At 37.1% G+C, this 24,852-nt stretch overlaps 2 protein-coding genes across 2 annotated transcripts in view; one reads left to right on the top strand and one right to left on the bottom strand.

Moving 5' to 3' along the window:
- The window catches only part of VAMP7 (vesicle associated membrane protein 7), a 1,102,798-nt gene that overhangs the window by 499,506 nt on the left and 578,440 nt on the right, over positions 1–24,852 (bottom strand). The gene's annotated exons all lie outside the window — the stretch shown is intronic.
- The window catches only part of TBC1D8B (TBC1 domain family member 8B), a 103,853-nt gene continuing 93,954 nt past the window's right edge, over positions 14,954–24,852 (top strand). The window contains exon 1 of the mRNA XM_049766722.1: positions 14,954–15,184. Within this exon, the coding sequence (XP_049622679.1) occupies positions 15,055–15,184 (130 nt within the window). The 5' untranslated portion in view covers positions 14,954–15,054. The remainder of the gene's footprint in view (positions 15,185–24,852) is intronic.

Below are 24,852 nucleotides of genomic sequence, written 5' to 3'. Positions count from 1 at the left end.
ATAAAAATTTGTTTGGTGTAAGATTTTTTAATAAGTAATAAAATGTGAGCTAATATTACTTACAGTAGCAGTAAATATAATTGATATACAGGAAGCTTCAATTTAAGAAGGAAGTATATTCTGAGAGCTCATTTTATAATTAACAGAAATTGCATTGTATTTCATATCCTCTACATTAGAAATAATTTAGTAAAAATCGGAAAAATACTAGACATTACTTCTTAATTTTTGTACAAAAAGATGACACAAAACCCCATGACAATCATTTCTCTCAATGTAAATGGACTAAAATGGACAATTAAAAGAATGATGGAGGCTAACAGAAGCCCTGAGAAATAGAGTGGTAAGTGCCACCTCCCCCGAAGGACATATTTAACTCAGAAGTGATGTCCCTACTCTGCTGAAGGAACACAGGCTTCTCCTGTCCAGAAACACAAAAACAGCAGGAAGCCCAACTCAGGCCTAGGTTGGCAGAAGCCCTGAGAAATAGAGGAGTGAGTACCTCCTCCCCAAAATTATACATTTAACCTAAGAGGTGATGACTCTCCTCTGCTAGGAGAAAACAGGATTCTCCTGCCCAGAGACACCATGGATAGGAGCACAGCCACTCTGATTTGATCTGTGGCTGCACTCATATCCAATCAATGTACACCAGTACAACACATAGAAAAACACACACACACACACTGCAAATGACACTGGGAAAGCACCACAGAACACCATAATGCTTAGAAAATTAAGGTAATGGATTTGAAAACCCAACAAGTACCAGACACCTGCAGAGCCTCTCTGAGAAAGATTTTAGAGAGGAAATTTGGAGGATGTTCAAGGAATTCATACAATGAACTAAACAAAACACAAATAACGAGGACATGAAAGTAGAAATAAGAAAACTCCAAACCAAAATATCAGGGTTAAAAAACTAAACAAAACACATATAACAAGAGGACATGAAAGTAGAAATAAGAAAACTCCAAACCAAAATACTTGTTAGAAAAAATAAAAAACTCACTGGAAAGCCTTACTACCAGAGTAGAAACCAAAGAAGACAGAATCCGCAAGGTGGAAGATGATATGCATAAAAACTATAGACACAGAATAGTCTGACTCATCTATGGGTTTTAAGAAAAATAAAAGACATTCTTGCAATAATTTTCAGAGACAAAAGAGAGGAGGGCTGGAAGTTCCAGCTCACTACATGAAGCTCACCACAAAGAGTGATGAGTGCAGTTAGAGAAAGAATTACATTGAGAATTATCGTAACAATGTGAATGTATGAGGGAAGTAGAAAGCCTGTCTAGAGTACAGGCAGGAATGGGGTGGGGAGGAGGGAGATTTGGGACATTGGTGCTGGAAATGTTGCACTGGTGAAGGGGGGTGAAACCCAACCACAATCATGTTTGTAATCAAGGTATTTAAATAAAGATATTAATTTAAAAAAACTATATACAACAGAAGAGACTGAAAAAGAGCCTTAAAACAAACTATCAGATGCCCCAAAACTATCAAAAATGTGAAAATATTTTTTAAAAAATACTGCTCTGCTTTAAACTCAGTAGAAATTACAGAAGAATGAGGTCCAGGAAGAAAATATTCGAAAAATTAACAGTCAAGGACATCATTGCAGAAAAACTCCCAGTGCTAAATAGTGCATGCAACCAAATACTACATGCCCAAAGATTATTGGCTAAAAAGATCCAAAGAAAAACACTAATGCACATCCTAATTAAAATGATGAATCCTACAGATAGAGATGGAATACTGAAGGCAGAAGGAACAAAAAGGGAAATCATGTACAAAGGAGCATCCTTAAGGTTTACAGCATATTGGCCAGATGCAACCCTCAAGGCCCAAAGTCATTGGTGGGATATAGTGACAAACTCAATGAAATGTATGATTCACCAAGAATGCTTCACACTACCAGACTTATTTTTAGGATTGAAGGAAAAGTACAAAGTTTCACAGATAGACAAGAGATGAGGAACTTTACAGATTCAAACCCAGCCTTAAAAGAAGGACTAAAAGGTCTACTTTAAGGCAAGGGAGACCCAACAAATATACCAAACTCTGAGAGAACGATGACCTTAAATGCCATGATAATCATCTCTCTCAACGTCAGTAGACTAAATAAACCAGTTAAGAGACAGAGAGTGGCACGATAAACCAAATATTGAATCCAACAGTTTGCTGAATCCAAGAAACACATGTCAATAGTCATATCAAACATAGACTCAAAGTCAAGGGTTGTAGATCATTCAATTAAGCAACTCCCTTAGACTTCAGACTTAAAAGGCAATCAGTGACATGGATGGACACTTTGATAACTAACGGTTATGTGCACCAGGAAGAAATCATACTCATTTGCATCCAGTGAGGGACCAAAAAATTTGTATAAAATAATTGCTGACAGATTTGAAGAAAGACAATAATAGCAACACAATAATAAGAGGATACTTCAGTACTGTCCTGTCAGGCCTTGATAGGTCAACCAGGCTAAAACCCAACAAGAATATACTAGAATATAATTCTGAAGAAAGAAATGGAAGAGAATGTCCTAGTATATATAGGGCTCCCCATCCCCAGAAAAATGAATACACATTCTTCTTCAATGTACAAGGGTCATTCTCCAAGATAGACCACATGCTGGTCCATAAAATGTACCTCCATAAAATCAAGAGGATAAAAATTTTAAGAACTACCTTCTGACATCATCATGCAGAGAAATTAGAAGTGAATAACAAAGGAACACAGAGAAAAACTTTAACAACTGTAAATTAAACAACTTACTATTGAACAACCAGTGGGTCACAGATGAAATCAAAAGATTCCTTTAACCTGTAGCCTGCGGGCCGCAAATAGCCCTCCGTACAACATTTTGTGGCCCTGCCCTAGAGGAATCTTTTTTTGTTTTGTTTTAGTTGTTTGGATCACACCCCCCAATGTTCAAGGCTTACGACTTTGCACTCAAGGATCACCCCAACTTTGCCTCTTGCGGCCCGCAGGTAAATTGAGTTTGATACCCCTATTTTAAACAAAAGAGAATGAAGACAAAAACTTTCAGAATTTGTGGGACAGAGCAACAAGGTATTCAGAAGAAAATTTATATTTTACAAGCATTAATTAGGAAGGAAAAGGGGATCAGGGGCCTACAGAAATATGTAATGGAACAGCTTAAAAGCTTGGGAAAAAACGAACAAAAGAGGGAAAAAGAAGAAAATAATAAAGCTTAAAGCAGAAATAAATGTACTGGAGATCCAAAACACAACCTGGAAGATTAATGAAAGCAAGAGTTGGTTCTTTGCATTACTAAACAAGATCAACAAATCATTAGCCAAACTTGAAAAGCAAGGGAGAGAGAATAACTTAATAAACCAAATTAGAAATAAAATGGGAGAGATTACTGCGGACAGTACAGATATTCAAAGAATAATCATAGATGACTTAGAGAAACTCTATGCCACAAACATGAGAACCTGAAAGAAATGAATACATTCTTGGGCTCCTATAATCTCTAAGGTTAAACCAAGATGATCTGATATATCTGAAAAGACCTATTACTATTGAGGAAATAAAATGGTAAAAAGAAATTCCCCAAACAAAAGTTCAGGACCAGTTGGATTCACTATTAGATTCCTTCAAACCTTTCAAGATTACCTACTGCCAATTCTTTTCAGAATCTTCCTGGAAATTGATAAAAAAAAATACTCCCAAATAGTTATAATGAAGCTACCATCACCCTCATAGCAAAAGTAGACTGAATTGCCACAAAAATAATTACACAAGAATATCATTGATGAACACTCATGCAAAGATTCTCAACAAAATCCTAGTAAATGGGATCCAATGTCTCATCGAGATCATAAAACATGACCAAGTAGGATTCATACTGAGATAAAAGTATGGTTTAACATATGTAAGTCAATCAATGTAATAAAGAATATCAACTAAAGGAAAATTAAAACCATATGAGCATATCAAAAGATGCAGAGAAAACTTTTGATAAGGTCAAACACCCATTCAGGATAAAAATTCTCAACAAGATGGGAATAGAAGGAACTTTCTCAATATAGTCAAGGCCATTTACCTCAAGCGCATGACAAATATTATTCTCAATAGATAAAAACTAGAAGCCTTACCTCTAAAATCAGGCACAAGATAAGGCAGTTCACTCTCACCACTCCTATTCAGCATAGTACTGGAAATTCTTGCCATAGAAATTAGGCAAGGAAAATATATCAAGGGCATCTAGATAGGAAAAGAAAATGTCAAGCTCTCACTGTTTGCAGATGACATGAAACTATATTTAGAAATCATAAAGACTAACAAAAACCTTCTAGAAACAATAAAATCATATAGCAAAGTGGCATGATACAAAATTAACATGCAAAATTCAATGGCCTTAATGGCAAGAGTAATAGCATTAAACTTAAACAAATGGGACAACATGAAACTAAAGAGTTTCTGTACGTAATAGAAACACTGGCTAAAACTAAAAGACAGCTAACAGAATGGAAAACAATGTTCACACTTGACACATCAAAGAATTGGTATCTAGAATATACAAAGTACTCAGAAAAGTGAACTCCACAAAACCTAATAAAGCCATAAGAATAAATGAATAGACACTTTCCCAAGGAAGAGTGACAAATGGCCAAGAGACACATGAAAACAGGTTCACCATAACTCATCATTAGAGAAATCCAAATCAAGACAACAATGAGGTACCACCTAACACCAGTGAGGATGGCACACATCAAAAATAATGGGACAAATCTCTTTTGGCAAGGATGTGGTAAGAAAGGAACTCTCATCCACTGTTTGGTGGGATTATTGCCTAGCCCAACCCCTATGGAAATCTGTATGGAGGGTGCTTAGTAAACTCAGAATTGAGCTGCCATATGATCCAGCAATCGCACTCCTGGGAATCTACTCCCAAGATGGAAGAATATTCATCCCAAAGTATGTATGCACTCCACTATTCATCGCAGCACTCAGCACAATAGCCAAGAATTGGAACCAACCTCGATGCCCAACAACAGATGAATGGATCAGAAGATATGGTATTTATACACAATGGAATACTACATAGCAGTGAGAAATGATTCAATCATGAATTTTGCAGCAACATGAATAGATCTTGAAAATAATGGGGCCAGAGAGATAGCACAGCAGTGTTTGCCTTGCAAGCAGCCAAACTAGGACCTAAGGTGATTGGTTCAAATCCCGGTGTCCCATATGGTCCCCCATGCCTGCCAGGAGCTATTTCTGAGCAGATAGGCAGGAGTAACTTCTGAGCGCTGCCGGGTGTGGCCCAAAATAAAAAAAATAAGAAAGAAAATATTATGTTAAATGAAGTAAGGCAGAAGAAGGATAAATACAGAATGATAGCACTTCTTTGAGGTATACAAGGGTTGAAAGGGTAAAAACTCCAAACACCATAGGTGCCAGCATATAACAAGGAGAAGTGCTCAAATGAAGTGGAAGAGGGGTACTCTAGATGTGAAAACTGTGCTTATCCTAAAAAGCTCCATCCACTTTATCATCCTGAAGCCTTTATTTAGCAAAGACCAACCCTGTCAGTGATGAAGAACCTCGAGAGTGAAAAACCCTCCAATATCAACACACTGGCCCAATCCTCTTTAACTTATTTTTACTGTAGTTACCTATTCTTGTTTTCTCTTCACTCTTACCTTTTGTTTTGCCCTCCTTTCTCTCCTAAGCCATATTTTAACCAATTATTTATCTTTTCTTAGCTCAATCTTATCTTAAGAGCTCAGACTCAGCCTATGAGGGTCAGGTCTCCAACAACAACCTAAGAATAGAACACCAATGTCTGACTTTATGTGGGCATGAGTTTGTAGACAGTGGACTCCTTTCTGAGAAGGAGAAGGAGAAGAAACGGAGGAAGAGGAGAAGTAGAAGAAGAAGAAGAAGAAGAAGAAGAAGAAGAAGAAGAAGAAGAAGAAGAAGAAGAAAAGAAGAAGAAGGAGGAGGAGGAGGAGAAGAAGAAGAAAAGAAGAAGAAGGAGGAGGAGGAGGAGAAGGAGGAGGAGGAGGAGGAGAAGGAGAAGTGGGAGGAGGAAGAGGGGATGGGGAAGAGAAGGAGGAGAAGATGGGGAGGAGAAGGAGGAGAAGGGAGGAGGAGAAGGGGGAGGAGGAGGAGGAGATGGGGAGGAGAAGGGGGGAGGAGGAGGAGATGGGGAGGAGAAGGAGGAGAAGGGAGGAGGAGGAGAAGGAGGAGGAGAAGGAGGAGGAGAAGGAGGAGAAGATGAAGAAGAAGAAGAAGAAGAAGAAGAAGAAGAAGAAGAAGAAGAAGAAGAAGAAGAAGAAGAAGAAGAAGAAGAAGAAGAAGAAGAAGAAGAAGAAGAAGAAACAACGATTTATTAAGAAGTTGCTGGTCTGTTTTGTTTTTTTTTTGTTTGTTTCTTCGTAGCTGATTGTTTTGGTTTTTGGTTTAATCTTTTTTTCATTCTTTTTGTATTGTTGTTGTTACTCCCTTATTGTTTTTTGTTTTTGTTTTGTCTTGTTTTGTTTTGTTACGTTTTTCTTCTTTTTTTCCTTTCTTCTTCTATATGGATATTTATAACACCTATATGGACTCCTCCTAATATTTCAGTTTTTGTTTGCCTTTTTTTATTCTTTTTTTCTTTTCTTCTCCCATATCATTTCTTATATCTCCAGTAGAACCACTGGAATCACCTTGATCAGCCTCATAATTTGAGGGGGAAAATGGATGGTACCAAGACCAGATAATCGTATGTTCATTTCATAGAAATAAAAAATGATCAGTCTTGAATACCAAATCCAAAGTCAATGACAACAGAATCGAATCAAACCTACAATGAGCTGTACAAGGGGGGAACAGTAAAACTAGCATTATGGGGGGTAAAGAAGGGAGATGTGGGATGCAAGATGGGAACAGGGTGGAGGGAGGACAAAACTAAGTCACTATGTGCCTTAAATATTACTGTGAAAGATTTGTAATTCACTTTGACCACAATAAAAATGAAAAAAAAAATAACAATGGCCTTCTTATACACCAATAATGATAGAGAAGAAATGGACATTTAAAAAGCAATCCGAATTACATTAGAGTCACACAAACTCAAATACATTGGAGTCAACTTAACTAAAGAGATGAGGACCTATACAAAGAAAATTACAAAACAATGCTTCAAGAAATAGAAGACACAAGTAAGTGGAGCTATATATCCTGCTCTTGGATTGGGAGGGTTAACATAATTAAAATGGCAATAATTCCAAGCCATTGTACAGATACAATGCAGTTCCCTTAAAGATATCCATGACATTCCTCAAAGAAGTAGATCAAATACTCCTGAAACTCATTTGGAACAATAAACATGAATAGCTAGAGAAACCCTTTGGAAAAAGAATATTGGAGGCATAACTTTCCCCAACTTTAAATTGTATTACAAAGAAATAGTGATTAAAACAGCTTGGCATTGGAATAAAGACAGACCCTCAGATCAATGGAATAGACTTTAAGTATTTATTGATGAAATATTTCCCAGACATACAATCAAGGAATCTTTGATCAAGAGACAATAAATGCAAAATAGAGCAAGGAAAGTCTCTTCAATAACTGGTGTTGAGACAAATGGTCTGAAACATGCAAAAAAGCGAATTCAGACCTCCATCTAACACCAAGCAAAAAGGTCAAAGACAAATGCATTAAAGATCTTGATATCAGATCCAAAACCATAAGGTATATAGACCAACATGTAGGTAAAACACTCTATGACTTAAAGACTAAAGTCATCTTCAAGAAGAAAACACTACTGTCCAAAAAAGTGGAAGCAGATATAAAGAGATGGGCCTATATTAAGCTGAGAAACTTCTGTACCTCAAAGGAAATTGTAACACAAAATGGGAGAAACTATTCACCCGTACCCATAAGATAAGGGACTAATATCTAAGATATACAAGGTACTGACAAAACTTAACAAGAAAAAAATCTAACTGAATGAAAAACTGTGGAGAAGAAATGAACACTTTCTTAAAAAAGAAATACAAATGGACAAAAGGCACATGAAAAAAATGCTTCACATCACCAATCATCAGGGAGGTGCAACTCAAAACAACAATGATGTACTATCTCATGCCACAGAGACTGGCACACAAAACTTAACAAGAAAAAAATCTAACTGAATGAAAAACTGTGGAGAAGAAATGAACACTTTCTTAAAAAAGAAATACAAATGGACAAAAGGCACATGAAAAAAATGCTTCACATCACCAATCATCAGGGAGGTGCAACTCAAAACAACAATGATGTACTATCTCATGCCACAGAGACTGGCACACATCACAAAGAACAAGAACAATCATGGATGTGGAGAGAAAGGAACTCTCATTCACTGCTAGTGGTAATGCCATCTAGACCAGCCTTTATGGAAAACAATATGGAGATTGTTTTTAAAAATGGTAATTAAGCTACCATCAGATCCACCTATGGTACTCCTAGGGATATACCCTATGAACGCAAAAAATAAAAAATGCCTTGCTTACACCTATATTCATTGCAGCACTGTTTACAATAGGCAGAATCTAGAAACAACTAAAGTGCCCTTAAACAGATGAATGGCTAACGAAACTGTGGTACATGTACAAAGTGGAATACTATGCAGCCGTCAGGAAAATGAAGTCAGGAAATTTTCCTATACATGGATGGACATGGAAACTCTTGTTCTGAGTGAAATAAGTCAGAGGGAGAGAGATAGTTACAGAATAGTCTAACTCATCTATGGGATTTAAGAAAAATAATAGACGTTATTGTAATAATACCCAGAGACTATAGAAATGAGGATTAGAAGGACTGGATCACAACATGAAACTCACCACAAAGAATGGTGAGTGCAGTAAGGAAATTAATTACACTAACAACTATCATGAAAATGTTAATGGGTGAGAGAATAGAATGCCTGTCTCAAAAAAAGGCAGGGGTGGGGGAGGAAGGAGATGGGGGTATTGGTGGTGCACTGGTAAAGGGGGCTTGCTCTTTTTATGACTTAAACCCAACCAACTATAAGCATGTTTATAATCATTGTGCTTAAGTAAATATATTATTTTAAAGAAAATAGAAGTGAGCAACAAGCAGATGCATAGAAAGCATTTTAATAGCTGGAAATTAAACAGCTCACTATGAACAACCAGTGGGTCCAAGAGGAAATCAAAGTGGAAATCAAAAGATTCCTGGAAGCAAAGTAAAGGAAAACACAAATTATCAGAATCTGTGGGACACAGCAAAAGTTGTACTAAGGAGAACATTTATAGCTTTGCAAGCATCCATGAATGAGGATGAGGGGACCTACATAATAACTTAATGTCACAGGTTACAAAATTTTAAAATGATGAACAAAATGAACCAAAAATAGTAATACAAAAGTAAATAATAAAGCTTCAAGAAGAATCAATTAATGGGAAATTCAAAATACATTAAAAAGATCAATTAAAGCATGAGTTTTTCCTTTGAAAAAATAAACAAGATTGATATACTACTAGCAAAACTCACAAAGAAAGAAAAGAAAAAGTTAATAAACTGGGTTAGAAGTGAAAGGGGACATCACTACAGATACTACAAAAATTTAAAGGGTAATCAGAAACTACATTGAGAAACTATGCCACATAACATGAGAACCTGGAAGAAACTGATAAATTCTTGGACTCTCAAAATTTTCCATAGTTGAACATGAAGAGCTAGCATATCTAAATAGACCATCACTATTGAGGAAATTAAAATGGTAATCAAAATTATTTCAAATCAAAAAAGTCCAGGCCCAGATGGATTTATTAGCGAATTCTTTCAAACCCATTAAGAGTACCTATTACCTATACTTTTCATGCTTTTTCAGAAAATTGAAGAAACAGAAACACTCCCAAATAAATTTTATGAAATTAACATCATCCTGATACCAAAATCAGAAAGAGATTCTACACACAAAAAATAGAATAAAAGACCAATATCCCTAATGAACACAGATGCAAAGATCCTTAAAAATCCTATAAAATAGGATCCAATGAATCATCAATAAAGTCATATACTATGACCAAGTTGGATTTCAGAGATGCAAGGATGGTTCAAAGTACACATGTCAATCAATGTAATATGCCACAAAAACATTTAAAATTTAGAGCCATATGATTATATCAATAGATGCAAGGAACGCATTTGATAAGGTCCAACATCCATTCACGATAAAACTCTCAACAAGATGGAAATGGAAGAAATTTTCTCAAAATAGTCCAGGCCATTCATGACAAGCCCATGGCAAATATTATAATCAGTGGGGAAAATTGCAAGTCTTTGCCCTAAGATCTGACACAAGGCAAAACAAGACATTGAAGCTAAAGATATCTTCAATAATGAAATACCACTGTCTAAACAAGTGGAAGCAAAAATAAACAAATGGAACTGCGTTAAATTGAGAAGCTTCTGTACTTCAAAGGAAACCGTGTCTAGGATACTACCCATAGAATGGAAGAAACTATTCACCCAATATCTACTAGATAATGGGTTACTATCTAAAATATAGAAGGCACTGATAGAATTTTGCAAGAAAAAATGCATCTAAAAGGAAAAAATCTAACCCCACTCAAAAAGGGGGGGGAGGAGAAATATACTGATATTTTCTCAAAACAAAATACAGATGGACAAATTACACATGAAAAAAACCTACATATCACTAATTATCAGGGATATACAAATAAAAACAACAATGAGGTATCATCTCACACCACAGAGTTTGTCTGGCATGCATCACAAAGAACACTTAGTGTTGACAAAGATGTGGGGAGAAAGATACTCTCATTCACTGCTGGTGAGAAAGTAGACGGGTCTAGACTTTTTGGAAAACAATAAATATTCCTCAAAAAAACTAGAAATTGACCCCAAAATAAAAAACAAAAGTAATATTTTGGGGCCGGAGTGATAGCAGAGTTGTAGGGTGTTTGCCTTGCATGCAGCCAACCCAGGTTTTATTCCTGGCATCCCATATGATCTCCCAATCCTTCCAGGAGCGATTTCTAAGTGCAGAGCCAGGTGTAACACCTGAGCACCTCCAGGTGTGGTCCTCAAACCAAACCAAACAAAAACAAAACAAAAACCTACAAATTGAACTTCCAAAGTATCCAGCAATACCACTTGCAGATTATACCCTAGTAACACCAAAATACCTTGCAGCAAAAGTTCTCTGCATACCTATATTTATCACAGCACTATTTATAATAGCCATATATGAAACAGCCTCAAAATGGAAGAGTGGGCAAAAAACTGTAGTACTGCATAATGAAATTCTATTCATCTGTTAGGAAAAATAAAGTCATGAAACATGCTTATACATGGATGAATGAGGATGTTATTAAGCTGAGTGAAAAGAGTCAGAGGGAGAGTGAGAGACATGGAACAATCACTCATTTGTGAAGTATAAGAAAATAATAGATTGTATGGTAATAATACCCAAAGACAATAGAGATGAGTATCAGGAGGATGAGTTCATGGTAGGAAGCTTACCAGAAAAAATGGTGAATGAAGTTAGGATAGTGTATTATCCACAATGACAGTGATGTTTGGAACTGTACAAGAACTGGGTGCTAAAATGGGATAAAGTGACATACAAGACACCACTTCATTAACAGTGTAAACCACAGTATTAAAAAAAGAAGAGTTTTAACTGTGATATAGTTAAGCAGTTAGGGTGCTTGTCTTGCACACTGGCAATTTCTACCCCTGCACCACATATGTTCCCGGAACTTGCAAGGAGTTATCCCTTAACACAGAGCCAGTTTAAACCCTAAACACTTTTGAGTGTGCCCTCCAAAATGTATTTTATATAAATTTCATTAACAAAGTATATTATTTTTAAATACCTATGCAGGTTTTAATGGAAACATAATTTCTTCTTGTAGATTTTGATTTTCAAAAATATAATTTGATTTATTATTTTATTTTAATTTTATTTAATTTAGTACATATTAGTAGTCATAACATGTCTGCAAACTACCTGTGGAACTTGTTAAATACACATTCTTATTTATAAGGTCTGTAATGGAATATGATATTCTGAATTTAGTAAACTCCTAAGTAATACAGACATTGCTGATCCACACTCTAAATTTTGAACAACAAAGTTCTAAATGGTTCTTCTCTTGTAGTGTTCCATTTGTTTTTAATCTTATGGCTTGTAAATCTACTGAAGATGTAAACTGTAAACTATACTGGTAAAGTTTTTTTTTTCAATAAGAAGATAATATAATCATGGATGACAGTCTTCGTGAGTGCATGGCACAGAGTTTGGAATTACATTTTGCACATTTAAGGCTCTGATGTAGAAAACTCAGCTGAAAGATTGACTTTTAGATGAAAAAGAAGTATTCTTTAGAGAGTGCCCATAAAAACAGACAAACAAAAATTGAAAGAGATGACTTGAAAACTAGCATAAAAATACTATCAGGAAAGTAATGTGAAACTTGAAGTGATATGGCATGAATTTCAGAATAAGAAGCAGAAACCATGCAGATGGTGAGAGTGGGAAATTTGATTTTTTTTGGGGGGGGACACCTTATGGCGCTTAGGGGTTACTCCTGCTTCTGCGCTCAGAAATCACTTCTGGCAGGCTGAGGGAACCATATGAGAAGCCAGGGATCCAATTCCTAATGACCGCATGCAAGGCCAACACCCTCCCTGCTGTGCATACCCCAAGCCCCGAGAGTGGGAAATTTGAAATTATTCCAGGATTCTTAATTTGAATTAACAGTAGTGATATAAACTATGAGAACAAAGTAAGAGAACTTTGGACCAGAGAAGGGGGGTACATGTTTGAGCTATAAATTTGATTTTAGGTATGTTGTAGTGGAGGTATATATAAACCATATACATAGGCAAAATTCTGTCATCGTTTGTAATTAGACACATGTAGATTCAAATATCACCCCTGTGATTTATGTCATTATGTGATCTTAGAAAAGTTACTTGACTTCTCTGATTTTCTGTTATAAATTTTCCAGTTTATAATGCCATTTACATTGATATATGTAATATATAATTGAACATAAATAGAGTGGCAGGATCTGTTATTTAATCACTTTCAGAGGAATGCTTTTATATATTTCAAGCAAAGCCTTGAAATAGAGTATAGATTCAAGCCAAATTTTTACAACACAGGAGTAATTGGAAGAAAATATTTTCTTTAATCAGTGAACATTTTTAACCAATGCAGGTACTCTAAACTTCCTGCACTGTGTCTAAAATGGGTTTGATTCTATGCATATGGATATATCTGGCTGGAGTTGTGTTAAAAAAAATAGAGAAGCCATGCAATCTGGAAACTTCATGTGGACATCTAATCTCTAAAAGAATGTACTGTAGTTTAATGAGAAAAGCTATAAAAAAAGGTAAGAGAAGGTAAAAAGAAATAAGGAAGCCTCGCATGTCTCTTTTGTTATATTTACAGATCTTTTACCAGAGCAATAATCTTTCTTAGTACATATCCGAATTGAAATGGCAAGATATGGAAGATACATTGCACTTGGGCTACAAGTAAGTTTGCTACCTCCACAAACCTGTTTTAGGACAGCTTATGTCTATTTAGTAAAAGAGAACCTAAAGTTCATTCCGTTTTCAGAAAGAAAAACCCCTATTTGTAGCACATGCCTATAGGCTTGAGCTGGCCCATATCTTTAAGGGAAGGAGGGTAATATCTCTGGTACAGTGTTCTTGGCTCCAGATTTTCAAAAAAACTGGCTAAAATCCCCTTGTTTATGTGCAAAAACTCTTGTTTATTTTGTACAAATCTCCTGATTTCTTCTTTCCATAAACAGTTGTTTTATTATTGTTGTTTGGTTTGGGGCCACACCTATTCCTGGCATTGTGCTCAGGAATTACAACTGGTGGTTCTGGGGAAACATATGGGATGCTGAGGACCGCAAAAGACCTCCCAGCGCTGTGCTATAGCTTAGACCCCCAAGTTTTTGCTTTCAGTACACTTGAATTCTGGGGAATCAATGGTCATGCTAAATAAATACTTACATAAATAAACCTCTTAAAGACAGAAATCACGGACCTCATTCACCTTGCTTATACTTCTGGGTATCATTGTCAAGTTAAAGAGAAGCTGCCATGAAAATGTATTTTTCCCCTTGAAGGTTTACAAAAAAATGAACAAAAACAAACAAAAAACTCCCCATATAATTGTTTAGAAGCAAAGCTAAACATTCTCTGTGACTTGATACGAAATCACAGTAGTTAAATAAACAAGTTCAAGAGGCAGTGGGGCCAAAGGGTGGGGTGGTTAAAGTGAAAAAATAAAAGCCCATCTGGTTATTTCTGTTGATTTCTTCCTGTACGGACAAAAAGGGCTTAGCGGAAGATTTTGAATTAGACAATAACTTATATCCTATTCCACTTTCTGCGTGATTGTATATAAGTCACCGATCTGCATTTTTATGTTTAGCAATGGACAAAGAGTGGGGGTAAAATATACTTTGCCAGCCTTCTGTAAAAGACGAGATAATCCAGTAGAGCTCAATAAACAAACATGAGTTGCTGCTTCCCAGAACGGGCCCTTCCGAATTTCAGAAACTGTTTTAAGCCTTCGAAGTAAGAAGAAGCAATTCTTTCAAACCCGGGACTCACTCATTTTAGCAAATAACTTTAAACATTAGCTAGGCAAACTACACTTAACTAGTGGCGGGTACAGCTTTGAAAAACACCCACCCAGTTCGTTCTCCCCCCGGTGCACTGTGGGAAATGTGGTTCAGCGCGTCGGTTCCTTGGCAACAAAATAAACCGAGGAAACTACAATTCCCAGGAGGCCAAGAGCGGAGCTATTTCCCAGTCTAACAGTAGCGCTGTGGGAGGGAATTGGCAATCTCTTTGCCTACGTGGAGAGAAGGGAGGGTTGGGGGAAGTGTAGAAAAGCTGAACCCGAGATGCTGCCGCCTAAAGAAGCTTCAGTGAGAGTAGACGGAAGGGATGGGTGGACGGTGAGGTGAGGAGGACATATGGGTCGCCGCTCGTGGCGCCACAAATTTCTCCGAGATGTGGCTGAAACCCGAGGAAGTGCTCCTCAAAAATGCGCTGAAGCTGTGGATGATGGAAAGGTCCAATGACTACTTCGTGCTGCAAAGGCGTCGGGGCTACGGGGAGGAGAAAGGTGGGGGGCTCACAGGTAAGCTCTTGGCTCTCCCCCTCACCTATCTCGGGACTTTCTTTATTGATACTTCAGTGGTGGCCAAGGAAACTGTCACTCGTTGCTAGTCACCACCATCCCATCCCAAACCTTGGACATCGGGTTCGTCTCCAGCCACCACCTTCCAGTGCCCTCCGCGAAACTAGAGAATGCCTCTGGGTCGTACTTGTCTCTTTGGTGGGCTGGAGCGAAAGGGAAGAAGGTTTCTTTCTGGGCAAATCTGGGATTCTCCAGGAGGCTAAATAACTGTCCTGCGGCTTCCCATGGGGGATGGGGATGGGGCTGATGATAGTTGGTAGCCCCCCAGGTAGCTATTTGAATGTGGTGGCCAGGGCCAGTACGCAGGTGTGGACTGAACTTTTTCCCACTAACCCCCAGATCGATAATCACCACCTTGTGGAGTGTTAAGGGGAACGGAGAACGGGGACTGTGATGAGAAGAAAGGGAGGGGCCCGACACCATCCTGGAAAAGAGGCATTACATTCAGGAGGTGTGAAAAATGGTCCTAGGAGTTGGGACCAGGGATTGGACTAGGAATTGCAGCCCTTTCCCAATTTACTATTTTGTCTTGATCTCTTAAGTTTTCAGTCCTTGGGGTCCGACCCCTTCCATCCCCCATCCCCCACCCCCTTGTCCCGCCCGCCCGCTAGTTCAGTGTCTATTATCATTCTTCTCTTTCTTGATGGTTTGTCCTTGTCCTTTCAAAGCCTCCATCAAAGGAGTGAAATCAAGGGAAATGAACTCCTCCTGATTTCTGATTTCACCCATGCAGCCCCCCATTCTTTAAAGTAGGAATCAAGAAATATGCCGTGGCTAAGTGTTTCAAGTCTCTTAAAATTTTTATTTTAGGATCCCTCATCTTGGGCAGAGACATTGAAACTTCTGGATATCTGGCATATGAGGCCTTGGTTTCCTGTCAATTTCTAATTTGATCGTGTAGCTTTGAAGTGGTGGACCAGGTTTGATTTTGGCCAAGTGATGAAAGGGAAGAAATCATCTGAAACCCTGGATTCTGGTCCCATTCACATCTCTTGTGGAAAAATTTTGCTAGTTTTTGCCCCTGTGATTTTAATCTTAGCATTCACTTTTATGCCACATGGAAGGCTACAATATTAAAAATTAAGATTTATTTCCATTTTTGTAATAGTCTGTCTAAAAGGAGAGGGTTGTTTTTTAATCTGTAAAACGGATGTTACAATTACAGCCAGTACCTAAGGAAAGCAACAAAAGTATCATTATAAATGATAGAAGTGCTGAGTAAAGATTAGTGGAAAAATGATATTCTTTTTTTGCTTCTGTAACATGGTGTCTATCTCACAGTAGAGAAGGCAAAATGACAGATAAGTGCCAAATCAAAGCATGATAAGGTGATAATGTGTGCTGTTAGTATCCCTTTTATCAGGGCACAAATACAATGAAGAGAATTTTGAGGTTGTATGGGACTTTATATTTTAATCTTTCAGGACCTATATTCATTTTATATAACTTCTAAAAAAATCCTCTTGAAAATAAAGCAGTTGAGACTGGAGGGATAGCTCAGAGCACTTTGCATGTGAGAAGTCCAAGTTGCTTCCCAAGTATCCCCACACCCACCAAAAAATGGCAACAGAAATTGCTTTAATCAGATTCACATTTTGCTTAATTTGGGACAATAGAGAATAGACAGCAACCCCAGAGCTCAAGGACTGTGTGCAGAGGAATGACCCCCTAACAGTGCTTAGTCAGGGAACCATATAATGTGCAGGGGATCTGGTTATTATGGCAAATGTTTTACTTCCTGTAATATTTCTCTGGACCTCATTTTCTTTTTTTAATTGTGTTATTTTGCAAAGGAGTCTAATTAATAGGTGAAAATCTTTTAGATTAAAACTTGATCATCAGGATTCATATTACTTCCTGACATAATTTACTCATATAAGTCTATCGTGGAATAGGCCAGGATATATTTAAAGTAGATGTTATAAGACGGTATGTGTTACAGCATATTTTGGCTACCCATATTTTAATTGAGCATCACAATTTTTATTTATTGGTTCTTCTGATCACATTTACCAGAGAAGCGTCTTTTACTTTGTACAACTGTTTATGAAAATAATAGATAAATTCATTTCCTGAAAATCAAAGCAATTTAATGTAGCACTTGTGGCAGATTTCCTTTAAATAATCATTCCTTCTTTCTGTATTTTTCATTTGATGTGCCTAATTTTGCATGTGCTTGTGTGTTTGAGAGACAGAGAGAGAAACTAGAGAGAGTAGAGACTGGGACACAATCCCCAGTGCTCAGAAGGAACCCCTTGCAGTGTTGTGCATGAGTTCAATACAGAGCACTGAAAATCATTGCCCATCACTGCCAGAACTGAGTGGAGCTGAAAGTAGACCCTGAGTACTACCGGAGTATTCCCCACAAAACAAAAAAGCAATAAATATATATTTACACATTTTTTGTTTAAAATGAAGGAAAGATAATGAACATCTTGAAATGTTGAGACTTATAGGTTAAAATTTCATTTATTTGCCATTTGAGAATTGGCAATTATCACCAACTATAATGTACTGGTGGAGTTGGTGAATTTAGTTGACTCTATTTTTTTTTTTTCGTAATAATGGAATTGGAGCCACTGCGAACCCTAAGAGAGTTTCAGTAAGAAACTAATTTATTTATTTATTTATATTTTATTTAAACACCTTGATTACATACATGATTGTGTTTGGGTTTCAGTCATGTAAAGAACACCACCCATCACCAGTGCAACATTCCCATCACCAATGTCCCAAGTCTCCCTCCTCCCCACCCGACCCCCGCCTGTACTCTAAACAGGCCCTCCATTTCCCTCATACATTATCATTATTAGGACAGTTCAAAATGTAGTTATTTCTCTAACTAAACTCATCACTCTTTGTGGTGAGCTTCCTGAGGTGAGCTGGAACTTCCAGCTCTTTTCTCTTTTGTGTCTGAAAATTATTATTGCAAGAATGTCTTTCATTTTTCTTAAAACCCATAGATGAGTGAGACCATACTGTGTTTTTTTCTCTCTCTCTCTGACTTATTTCACTCAGCATAATAGATTCCTTGTACATCCATGTATAGGAAAATTTCATGACTTCATCTCTTCTGACAGCTGCATAATATTCCATTGTGTATATGTACCACAGTTTCTTTAGCCATTTGTCTGTTGAAGGGCATCTTGGTTGTTTCCAGAGTCTTGCTATGGTAAATAGTGCTGCAATGAATATAGGTGTAAGGAAGGGGTTTTTGTATTGTATTTTTGTGTTCCTAGGGTATATTCCTAGGAGTGGTATAGCTGGATCATATGGGAACTTGATTTCCAGTTTTTGGAGGAATCTCCATATCGCTTTCCATAAAGGTTGAACTAGATGGCATTCCCACAAGCAGTGGATAAGAGTTCCTTTCTCTCCACATCCCTGCCAACACTGTTTATTCTCATTCTTTTTTTTTTTTTTTTTTAGTTTTTGGGTCACACCCAGCGGTGCTCAGGGGTTACTCCTGGCTGTCTGCTCAGAAATAGCTCCTGGCAGGCACGGTGGACCATATGGAACACCGGGATTCGAACCAACCACCTTTGGTCCTGGATCGGCTGCTTGCAAGGCAAACGCCGCTGTGTGTGCCATTCTCTGTGGTGTGAGGTGGTACCTCATAGTTGTTTTGATTTGCAATTCCTTGATGATTAGTGATGTGGAGCATTTTTTCATGTGTCTTTTGGTCATTTGTATTTCTTCTTTGTCAAAGAAACTAGTTTAGATGTTAGAATGCTGGAATTTCTAAAATATTTTTTAGTGGATAACAAATTATTTAGAATTTTCCTAACTTTATCTTACTCTATTGTCCTCGTTTACATTATAGTGACTTATCTTCTGTAAAGTTTGTTTGCATAAGATTACTGTATAGATAACGTGATTATCTTTCATTTTGACAAATCATTGAGCTTTCTTTATTTTTATATTTTGGTTTTTGGATCACACCCAGCAGTGCTCAGGGGTTACTCCTGGCTCTGCACTCTGAAGTGCTCCTGGCAGGCTCAGGGGACCATATGGAATGCCGGGATTCAAACTACTGTCCTTCTGCATGCAAGGCAAGCACCCTACCTCCATGCAATCTCTCCGACCCTAACTTTCTTAAATTTTGCAGTTGTCTTACACTATTCCTTATGCCTCCTGGCTGATAAGAATAACAACTTATTTATGGCACCTAAACCTGACACCTAGTTTGATGTAATTAAAATATAGTATGCATATTTGGTTTATTGAGCATAAATAAACAAGTTGCTGTGCTTGATAGATGTTTATAATATCCTTCATTAAATCTTGTTTTATAATGCAAATAAGACTAGGAATAAAACATATTAAAAAGCAGGAATTTGAGAGACCAGAGGGAAAGTGCAGGGAATAAGCTGCTTACCTTGTATGCAGTCAGCCCAGATTTGATCCCAGATACCACCTAAGTTCCCTGAGCAGTACTAGAAGTGATCCCTGATCACACAGCCAGGATTAAGTCCTGAACAACCACCAGACGTGTCCCAATAAACCAAAAATAAATGCTCCCTTCAAATATCTCCTTGAATGAAAAAGAAGAGTTTTATGGGGGGAGCAGAAGTGTTATGCTGATTCATGCCACCACTTTTATTCTTGGTAGTGGAGGGACTATTGTATACCTATATTGACCTATAAGCCTCTGATTCTTTTTAACTTTTTAACTAGATATGGTGCTTTCTTCCCCAGTCACCTCCTTACTTGCTTCCAGAATGTTTCCTTGAATTGTAAACTCATAGTGTAATTCACTTTAGCAGTATGAATCAAGTGTAAAGTATAAGGGCTGGACAGATAGCTCAACTGAACAGAGCTAAGCTTTGCCCTTACAGCTTAGATCCCTAGCACCTCTTTGTTCCCACCCTCTCCAGCACCACCAGGTGTCACCCTTGAGCACAGAACTGGGAGTAAATCCTGAGCACGGACTCTGGTGTGGTCTTGAAACAAAATTAGAAATATAGTTTAAGTAATTTTTTTTAGTTTTATATTTTGCAAATAACATCTTTAGTTAAGCATCATGATTACAAACCTTATTGTAGTAATAATGATGTGGATCATATGCAAAGTTTATTTTGCTGTTAAAATAGTATATATTTTATACTATTGACACTGACACTTTCTATCAGGTAGACATCTTCCTCAGGAATAACAACAAGGAGCCTAGAAATATAGGTTAATAGGCTAGAGAATATGCTTTGCTTGAAGAAGGCCAAGGTTTTATCTCCCATACCACATGTTCCCCTGAGCACCCTCAATAGTGACACCTGAGCATCTTGTAGCTTCTGACAACTGCCATGTGTACTCCCCCCAAAAAAGACTAATCTTAAAATCCTTTCTTAAATATCATATAAAGCTATTCATTTTCATTTAAAGATAGCATAAATTGGTTTCACAAGGACCAACATATTCCAGAGATGGTGGGATGAGGTGCACAGTGTGATTTTCCCCTTCCCAGTGAGTAACCATATGGGGTTTTCTTTTAATAAGATAGCTGCAATTCAGCATCCACAAATATATGATGATACTGCTGAGATCAGTGACTTCACTTATTCAACTCTTGGTCTTCTCAGATTCTTTAATGTTTTGTTTCTGTTTTGGGGCCATACCCAGTGGTACTCAGGGCTTACACCTGACTGTGCTTAGGGATCACTATTAGTGGAGCTCATAGGACCATATGGCATTTCAGAAAAATCAAACCCTCGTTGGCCACCTATTAGGTAAAGGCCCTTCCCACTGTACTATATCTAAGCACCCCCTGTGAAACATAATTTTATGGTCTATCCAACTGTAAAATATAAACTAAATTTATTATCTCTATTGCAGAACATTGTTATTGGATCAAATGAGTTTTGAAACTCATGATAAGCTATACAAAATTTTGTGTTTTTTGTTTGTTTGTTTGTTTGTTTGAGCCACACCTGGTGTTGCTCAGGGGTTACTCCTGGCTGTCTGCTCAGAAATAGCTCCTGGCAGGCATGGGGGACCATATGGGACACCGGGATTCGAACCAACCACCTTTGGTCCTGGATTGGCTGCTTGCAAGGCAAACGCCACTGTGCTATCTCTCTGGGCCCTACAAAATTTTAATATGAATTTATCCATTAATAAAGGAATGAGGTGTTAAGTTCTGTTTTCTGTGACTGATGACTAAGGGACAGTTTTTCTTATTAATCACCTTTTATGTTTTGATTTTTGGGCCGTACCAGGCATTTCTAGGGCTGCTCCAACTTAGTGCCCAGTCTTATTCTCTGGCAGTACTTGGGGTCACTGTGGTACTTGAGAATTGAACCCAGGACCCTGGCTTGCAAGTCATGTGTTCCACTATGCAATAATAGCATTACAAAAGCAAAATGCTAATATAAATGTAATGCATTGATAGTATATCATCACAAGAATTTACAAAATTAGAGTAAAATATCGAAAAAATACTTTTTTTAAGGTATAATTTTCCTGAACCTGGAATGTTTAAGCAACATTTCTATACATAGATCTGGCTGAGAACAAAGGCTAGAACTCCATTTTATAAAATATCTGGTAAGGTATTTGTAGGTAGCTGACAAGAAGCAGAGATTTCCAAGAAATGTTGTTTTGCAAAACAAACTCAGACCACCTTAACAACAGTATCAATTTGGAAACTTATTCCACGATTAGAAAGAATACAAAGTGATACTACGCTCATTTCAAGGACACCCTGAATGCATTTCTTTTTATGTTCTGTCTTCTTGACTCAGTTGCACCTCAGAAATTTCTGTTCTCTGGTATTAACTTATTTGAAATTGGTTTGAAATGTGAGAAGGGAGCCCATATTTTCCTCAGAAGTAGTATTTTTGTATGTTTGTTTATGGAGCCATACCTTGTAGTGCTTGTGAACCATTCCTGGCTTAATACTTAGGGGTCAGTTTTGGCAGTGCTTGGAGGAATGGGGAAATATGGGGTATCAGTCATCAAACCTAGGTTTTTATACATGCAGTACAAATGCTCTACTACTGAGCCACATCTGCCTAGACTTTAGCATTACTTTTTAAAGAATACTACTTGAAGAAGAGATAAAAATTCAGTTGGTAAAATCCCTTATTTCTACTGGACAGTTGTGGAATGAGTGTGGATCTAAGATAAGCTAAACATTAATGATTAGAAGTAAAAGATTACAACATTCACCACATTGCTCTACATCTATGACAGATTTTTATAGTACCAGCCTTTTAGGTTTGTATTTTTTTGCAGCTAGGCTAAAATAGATTTTAAATGTGATATTTCAAAAATAGTTGGTCAACATATTAACCCAGTGTCTTTATTTTTATTTTTTTTCTATTTTTGTATTTTCTTTTGTCCCTTCCACCCAGTGGTGCTCAGGAATTATTCCTGGCTCTGGGCCAACTTCACTCCTGGGAAGATTCAGGTAACCCTATGGAGTACCAGGGGTTTTATACCTGAGTCAGCTACATGAAAGGTTTGCCTTGTCCACTGTATTATTCTCTTCCTCCAACTTTCTTTTAAAAACCAAGGGCCAAGGGCTAGGGAGATAGCTCAGTAGTCAGGGGAACAAGCACAGCATGAACTAGAATCTGAATTTTAACTCCAATACCAGTATGCCATTAGCACAGCTGGGTATGGTCCTGGGAGTCCCATAGTGCCACCAGAGTGAGTCTGGTAGTCTCTGGCACCTGAGAACTCAAGCATTGAACTACCCATTTGGTCTGACAAGCAATGCCAGGAATGTCCCCCAATCCCGGAGTCCCTCATACACCCCCCCAAAAAAATACATTTTTAGTTGCTGGAGATAATATAAATGAGCTGAAAATCCCTGTTCTTATGGAGTTAATATTCTATTGAAGGGAGGGAAATAAACAGTACATCATGATGATAATTGCCATAAAGAAAAGTACTTATCAGGAAAATGAAAATTTGAAAAAAAAGTACATTGCAGCACTATTTACAGTAGTCAAGATGTGAAAACAGGCTAAATGTCAAAGATGAATAGAGAAATTACAGTATCTATATACAAAATAGAATACTACTCAGCTATAAGATAAATCATACATGGATGGAAATACGGAGAATCATGCTAAGTGCAGTCAACCAGAAAGACAGGGATAAATACTGAATGATCTCTCTCATGTGAGATATAAACATAGTAAGAAAACAAAAATGTTCAAAGGCTGGGGTATACAGAATTGAATTTACTAAGTAGGGGACAGAGGGATGTTAAGAGGGGAACCATGAGGCATTGGAGAGAAGAGGACAAACACCTGGTTGTGGCTGTGTTATTAGAAAACTGAATGCATTAAAGCATTGTCATTAACAGTAGTGTAAGTAATGGTGCCTCTAAAAAAGAAGGTAGGTAGTTTAATTTTATCAGAGAAAACCTTATTTAAAAATACCATCTTAACAATACATTTAAAATTTATTTAGCATATTGATTTGTAAAGTTATTCATACTTGATTTTCAGGTATACAATATTCCATCTCCTGTTCCATTATCAGTGTCAACTTCCCTCTAACTTCACCAACCAACAATTTAAAATTTCGTTATTGTAATTTTGAGTTCCTGCTTTCAGTGTAATTGCAAGATGCCAGTGGAAGGTAATAGGGTCAGGGGTCTGGGACCCCCAGAAACACATGTTGTGAAAAGGTTATATAATTATATTGTTATATATTTGAACCATAGGTAAGGCTTTTTGTTAAAGTGATCTATTAAAGTGATCTAGGGAGACTAGAGTATATGTCAAGCTAATTTGGGCTTATAGTGATTATAGGTGATTCTTTCTAGAATTTTGTTATGAAGTGAAACAGAAATGGGTTAATCATTGACCACTTTCCTGAGTGTTTTGGTAAAGTTTTGAATAAAACAAAAACAGTTCCTGTTGTCATCAAGTATATAATCTATTGGAACATACAGAAAATAAACAAGTAAGCCAAGAGATATGTAACTACTGAGAGAGTTAATAATAATACCAACATGGTTTTGCTGGCTTATTCCTCTATAAAGGAGGAATATTTGAAAATCCAAAAGCAATTTTCCAGGCCATCTGTGGTCTTGTATACTTATCAAATGTCTTATTATGTGGTACAGAGACTTCCTAAAAGCTGATTAATACAATAGGTTAAGAACTCATGGCAGAATCCCAAAGTGCCATCTGTGGAGCGTTTTGCCAAAACCTGGTTTGGGTTGTTATTAATTGAATTAGCCCTCTCTGAGAACTGACATGTCATGTGGTAGAGAGAAGTGAGGAGGAGTTTCAAAGTAGGAGGAATAATGAGAGTGCAAATATAAAATTAAGTTGTGGACATAGATGATCTAGATTTATTTGTTGTTAAAAGACTCAAGATATGAATCTATCTAAGCAACTGAATAACAATATATTACATCAAAAAGGGGAAAAAGCAAAAAAATAAAGAGAACCTGAGAAATGCTAGTTTTTTCTCCACTGCTTTCTCAACACCAACTTTTTTGATCTGTTTTTATCTTGATCCAATGCAGTCCAATGTCACTTAACAGTGTTTTGGTGACAACAGACTGCATTTACAATATTGATTTGAATAGCATATACTATATAGCTTATATGCCAATACTATATCTAGCTTTGTATAATGATACACTG

This window comes from Suncus etruscus, chromosome X, assembly GCF_024139225.1.
Source record: "Suncus etruscus isolate mSunEtr1 chromosome X, mSunEtr1.pri.cur, whole genome shotgun sequence".
Lineage (NCBI taxonomy): Eukaryota > Metazoa > Chordata > Mammalia > Eulipotyphla > Soricidae > Suncus > Suncus etruscus.
This window is presented reverse-complemented; position numbering and strand designations above follow the sequence as displayed.